This window comes from Amblyomma americanum, chromosome 3, assembly GCF_052857255.1.
Source record: "Amblyomma americanum isolate KBUSLIRL-KWMA chromosome 3, ASM5285725v1, whole genome shotgun sequence".
NCBI classification, from domain to species: Eukaryota; Metazoa; Arthropoda; class Arachnida; order Ixodida; family Ixodidae; genus Amblyomma; species Amblyomma americanum.
This window is the reverse complement of record NC_135499.1, coordinates 170,834,557-170,841,000: the sequence shown is the minus strand read 5'-3', so window position 1 is coordinate 170,841,000 and position 6,444 is coordinate 170,834,557. Positions and strand designations below refer to the sequence as shown.

Sequence of the window (6,444 nt, the reverse complement as noted above, 5' to 3'; positions counted from 1 at the left end):
CTTAGAACGACGCGTGGCCCACTTACTCTTGAGCGTGCAGCAACGGCTCCTGTTTTTCCTTAAAAGGGAAAGGAGGTGAGAAAAAAGCTCCGCATCTTCCTCCCAATTCCCTTCGCAACGGAGCCAGCCACGGGAGCAACAGCAGCCGGCGGGAATCGCCCGTCTACTCTTCCCTATTTCTCTCGCCCAACGTCGCGCCTATCGATCCGGCGTCTTCGCGAGGAGGGACCCCGCCACAGCGGCGTTGCGATACAGCGCCGAGGGTGACGCCATGGCTTCGCACAGCGACCGCCGGCAGCAAAAAAAAAGGGTCCCGAGGAGCGCGCATGCGCAGTGGCGCCGTCGCCGGGGCAACGCAGCTCGTGCGAATCGGCCCAGCTTCGATCGGCCCCAGAGAGCGCGCGGGCGACATGTTGGACGACGGTTGCCTCCGCCGCTACCGCGCCAGCTGAGGGAACTCGCAGTCGCCAAGTCGCCGCGAGAGAAGCCCCGTGAAGGAAGAAGAACCAGCAGCCGGGGCAGCCCTCCTCTGCCATGGGGACCGTGCTCAGCTTCTCCCCACGTGACCGAAAGCCGCAGAGCTACAGCGAGTACAATCTGTACAGCTACGAGCAGCTCAACAACGCCAAGAACAGCCAGCATTCCGCCAAGATGGGCCACCACCAGGACAGGATGGCGGCGCAGCCGGCGCAGACCCAGCCGCCGCTGGCCGGAGGAGGCCACAATCATCACCACCACCACCACGGCCACCACCACGGCCACCACCACAACAACAACAATAACAACAACAACAACAACAACAACCAGAACCACCACAACAGCAACAACCTCAAGAAGCACACGCTGTTCATCAACGCGCTCAGCTGGAAGCACTTCAACGTCTCAACCAAGAAGAAGGCCGAGAAGAGCAAGTCCGCGGCCGCGCAGCGCCAGCCGCTCGAACCCGTCGACCCGAACAAGAACGTGCACAAGTCGCTCTCCTGCTACAACCTAGGCCTAGACATTGTGGGCTCGGGACGCGCTCTCGTCGACCGGCCACCAACGGGAGCCAAGCCCGCCCCGCCTCCTCTGCCGCCAAAGCCCGCTGTGGTGAGACCGGCCCCGCCTAAGCCAGCCGGTTCGCTCCAGCAAACGGCGGGAGGGAGTCCACAGCGCAAGACGGTCATCCAGGCTTCGACATCCGAGCTCCTACGCTGTCTGGGCGAGTTCCTCGGGCAGCGCTGCAAGCGGCTGCGAGACTTCCAGCCGGGCGACGCGGTCCTTTGGTTGCGCACAGTGGACAGGTCTCTGCTCTTGCAGGGCTGGCAGGACATCGCCTTCATCAACCCTGCGAACGTGGTCTTCCTGTACATGCTGGTGCGCGAGCTCGTCGACGAGGAAGTGTCCAGCGAGCGCGAGCTGCAGGCCGTGGTCCTGACGTGCCTGTACCTGTCCTACGCGTACATGGGCAACGAGATATCGTACCCGCTCAAGCCGTTCCTGGTGGACGAGAACCGGGACAAGTTCTGGGACCGCTGCCTGCTCATCATTGACACCCTGAGCTCCAACATGCTGCGCATCAACAGCGAGCCCGGCTTCTTCACTGAGGTCTTCACCGAGCTCAAAGCGTGTGCGCCTCAACCGGCAGCGGCCACGGCGCGCGTCTGTTGAAGAACGCCCTCCGCCCCGTGGAGACCGGGGCGCCACTCTAGCATCAAGAGTTCGCCAAACGTGGGCCCCCGCGAGCCGCATTATGTGAAGCAGCAGCGTGAGGGTCCAGCACCCGTCCTTCTCTCCAAGCCATCACCTCGGCACTGTGCTCCCGGTGTACTGAGCGTCAAGACGCTAATGCCCTTCACTCTTCGGCGTACGCTGGTCAACGGCTCGCTATCTCTGATGCTGTTGCTTTTTCCGTCGCCATTTTGTCTGCAACCCTGACCGCTATTCACTGTTAAGAGTGAGAGGCCTGCAAACGCGGATGTTGTGTTTGCTTTACTTGTGAGCCAGCTGTGAAACAAAATGCCAAAAAAAAAAGAAAGCGACTCAAAGGTCACATCAAAGGAGCAAAAACGCTCCTCATCCTCCGCCTGTCTCAATTCTCTAATACTTTGCCGCGTATCCGTTTTAGAGAAGTGTCTGTGTGCAGTTCATGTTATCACTGATCGTTGCGTTCAGTTCTTGAAAGAGCGGTGTGGTGACGCTTCTTGTGGTACACCGGTGGGCATGGTACGCCGTACGGAGGTCGTTCGCGGTCCCATAATGGCGTCGACAAAGGTGTCCGCCGTAACTGCCAAAAAAAAAAAGACAGGAAATGAGGAGCGTAGTGCATTGAAAAGCATCCTAGAAGACAGCTTCCACACTGACGCTGGCTTCGACGGCGTTTCTTGCTCCGTGTGTGACAGCAAACTAGAAAAGGCCGAAACAAAGCGATGCTTCGTGTGTTCAAGGTCACTCTAGCGGTTGACCGCCGTGCGATTAAGACTGCGATATTTTTGCTTCTATGCCAGCGTGTCTATGCCAGCGTGTTGCTGCGGACGACCCGGAGAAGACGGCAAAGACATATTGCCTCCACACCAGCTTTCTTCTCCGCCGAACATCCCCGGGACTCTCCATGCCCCTGACACCATCGTTACGACTGACCTGTTGTTGCGGGACAAAGCTGCAATGGTCTTCGTCTTCTACTATTGGTTTCTTCGTATTATACTTCTTCTGTGTTGTACACGGCACAAGGAAAATGATGAGAGGTGAGAGGAATATTCCTTTCTGCCCGTAGTCTCTGCTATTTATGCTAACCACACTTCACAAAGAGCTCACAACATTCGAGAGCGCACCTAATATATATAAACAGAGAGAGAGAGAGAGAGTCTGAGAGAGAAAGAGAGATTATTCAATTTCTTCACTCTATTTTGCTTAGAGTGAGTATCGTGTTTTATGTTCAGGGCATGTGCTTATATTAATCAGCATTGTAGGTGCCCTGTCTGCTTTATATTTTTCCTCACCTCTCATTGGTTGCGCAACAGTTAATGCGTTGTGAACCCCACTAACCTGAAAAAAAAAAAGATTGACTAGTACAAATGTTGTTCAAGAAAAACAGAACAGCAACTCATCTAGAATCTCAATGCTCTATCGATGGAGTAGCCACTCTTAGTTGTTTCTCTTCGTTTATTCCGTGTTATCATGCAGTGGTTTGTGCAATCAAAACAAAAAAGCAGATGGGAAGTGTTGTGAGACCAAACTGCAGAGCCTCAAAGAAAGCCTCAAATAAATAAAAAAAACGCGCTGTGCCAACGTTACAATAACTTAGCCGATCTTAAATATAGAAGCAAGAGTCTGACTGACACAGGTGACATCGTAGGCCATACGTAACCTTTGGGAGAACGCTCGCTGCTGTACATTTCGTGAGTCCGAAGGCAACTCAAGATGAAACACCTGCACGTTTTGTGGAGAACACTCATATGTAGACAAAGTAAAATATACCGGAAAACGTAGCTTATTTTATGGGATCTGTGTATCTATCAAGCCACAAATCTGAGCCAAGTAAATTTTATTTACTTTTTTTCGTACTCGCTCAGTTCTTAGCTATTTGAAGTATACGCCGAACAAAACAGTGATGCAAAAATATCAACAAAAATTGCGTTAAATTCAACTTTTCTCCGATATTTCAGTTTGGTGCGGTAAATGACAGCCAAAAGAAGACGTCCATTTCGTGTCCGCAGTTTTTTCTTTTGACTCCGAGATAGCCTATTTTATTACGCAGTAACGCTACGGAACCAGATGGAGGGATTACACGATGCCAGCAATGAGCCAAGATAATTATAGCTTTTCTACGAATTTTATTTCCATAGGTGTATATAGAACTGTTTAAAAAAAGAAAATAAGAAAACATGAAGTGCTTTCACTGATTTCGCTTACTGCTTTCTGGACTTATGTGCCCTTGGGCTGCATGGAACCGCCACGGCAGAGATGGGACGCCGTGGCGACTCGGCGGCCATTTTGCGCAAAATTCGCGAGCTTTTCTGCGACCAAAAAAAAAAAGAAACTATATCGATCGCGCGCGGTTCTTCCCGCGGCGCGCTCGCCGTGTGCCGTGGAGAAGCGCGCATGCGTAGCACGGTGGCAGTCTGCCACGCATTACTCACCGAAGCCATCATAGGTGGCGTCTCGGCAGAGAAAAAAAAAAAAAACTCTCCATAGTTTCTCTTCTCAGAACGTTGCTTTTTGCTGCTGCTTTAACTCTGGTTGTTGTAGGCTCGTGTTTGCTGTTCTCGCTCTCTCTTCATTTATTTTTTCTTAAGTGAGAACGAGAGAGAAGCCCTTTGTGAGCCTACACTGACCGCGAAGGCGTCCCCTATGCCGCGCGCTTTAAGAACGAGTGCCTCAGATATGTAGATAAGAAGAGAAGAATAGAGCGGTTGAATTAAATATGCAAAGCGGGAAAACTCTCCCCTAGAATTCGTGGCGCAAATTTTAACAAGCCCTCTTGACTACCTGGATTACTGCAGCTAAACACTGTGTTGAAATTTGCTTTCAAAAAGCTAATGTTTCACCGGTATCCGTGTTCGCGCTGAGGAAAAAAAAAGCGTCACAACTCATCTAAGTAATTTCTTGCCGACAAAAAGCGCTAGAATATACTAATAATATATAACGCAAGTACGGCGTGCGAAGGAGATGATTTTTACCTTCCAAGAAAAATAAAAAAAGCAACCATCCACGTCGACTGCCTTTATTGAGTGTGTTCTTAGCGTTGACTCATGCATTAGGAAGTGTACCAAATTAGATAAGTAGACGCATTTAAATACCCCCTCATTTGAGGCGTTGATATCTCGGTGCCGGCGTAATGATAGCGAGTGGCAGGTGTTGTGACCAAATAAAGAAAAAAACTCTCAGCATGCAAAGTCAGAACACTCGGCGCGACTTCGGAATATATATTCATGCATATTCTGCAATGTAACCCGATAGCACGAGACCGCTAGCAAATACGAGTTCGCGAGCGCTCTACAAGGCATTTAGTAATTTTTTTATTATCAAGTGAGAGGTCATGTTCACAGGCGCAGATGGTGAAGTGTCGTTATAATGAGTGCACCACGCATCTAGAATCCCCCGCGTTCAGTGCTCGCAAAGGCTCTCTCCGATATTCGTAAAGTGTGCTTCACCTCAATTAAACTATTGCTGTGGCAAAGCACGCTTTACGTAGTATTCGTTCTCTGCATAATTTTAGGCGGGTAGTTAGTGAAACAGGCACGCACAAGCTGTGCCCGAACTTCCACCCGCTCATTGTTGCTTTGCTCCGACAAAGCGTTGTTATAAATTAGTTATAAAATTGCCATTGATTGCAGCTTCTACTCTGTCATGATTTGCCGTACGTCCTATCTATGTCCTCGGCTGCTATGTTTATGGTTCTATGAACGTTGCATTGTTGCTGGGTTGTTAGATTTGTCCACTTTATTGCCTTTGACACAAATTTAAATTTGGTTTTAGTGTCACTCTATTGGAAAAAAATGCCGACCAATGTCATCTTGTGGTGTTTGTACACGCAACGCACTATGTTAAAAGGTACTAAATTCAACAAAGAAACCACTGGTACGAGAATGAGAACTGTTGAGTATAGCTTACAAAGAGTGTGATCGTCATCTGTGGTAGCACGTGCCCGTGCAATGGCAGGGTCACGTGACACGCTGAAGTGACAGTTCATCCCTCTGTCTTGAGTGCTACAAGTCATTGCATAGTCATCAATAAAGTGCATAAAATCACCTGTTACAATATTCAGTAGAAGTGTTCATGGACAATGATGGTGATGTACTAAGCTTGTCTGTTCTTTCTCTTCATCGAAGCTTCGACTGATGAGAATACAAGAACTTCGTGCGAAGCTTGTGCTGCTCATTTGTACAAAAAGTATATCAGCTGAGAAATAAAGACTGTTCTGACCTTTTTCCAACCGTATCATGATTTTGACTCTTCACCTGAGACAGTATATACGTCTTGCATAGAATAAGTGTAAACAATGACAAAACGACCAGCAGTATTACGGGCAACCACAAATATTGCTTCTACATGAAGAAGCGAACGCTTGCTTGTATAAATCTTTGCACATTCACTTACGTTTACTAGCGTATGATATCTTGCGATACTGCAAATTTATGAAGAGGACGAATATCCACCCCACAATGGTAATGTATAAAATGCAGATATAACGCGGAATACGTTACGTACTGTAGTCCTCAGTGTTAGCTGCAACACAAGAGCTGTGGCAGGAGATGAGTACTTGAAGCAGTGCTAGCCCAGTGCTGCTGAAAATTAGTGTACTCGGCTCTTGATGCACAGAACAGTGTACAATCCACCTTTGTGTAATTTGGGTGCTCTAGATAAAAGCTCATTATGTTAACTATAAAGCACAATATTCACCTGCTTCACTCCGGACGCGTTGCACGTCATATCGAGCGCGTTAAAGCGTATGAAAAGCAGAAA

General features: G+C 49.1%; 1 protein-coding gene across 1 annotated transcript; it reads left to right on the top strand.

Moving 5' to 3' along the window:
- The first annotated feature begins 398 nt into the window (after window positions 1-398).
- Window positions 399-5,903, top strand: Cdk5alpha (Cdk5 activator-like protein). Its single transcript, XM_077658777.1, has one exon. The coding sequence runs from the start codon at window positions 535-537 to the stop codon at window positions 1,648-1,650; it is 1,116 nt and encodes a 371-aa protein (XP_077514903.1). The 5' UTR covers window positions 399-534; the 3' UTR covers window positions 1,651-5,903.
- The last annotated feature ends 541 nt before the right edge of the window (window positions 5,904-6,444 follow it).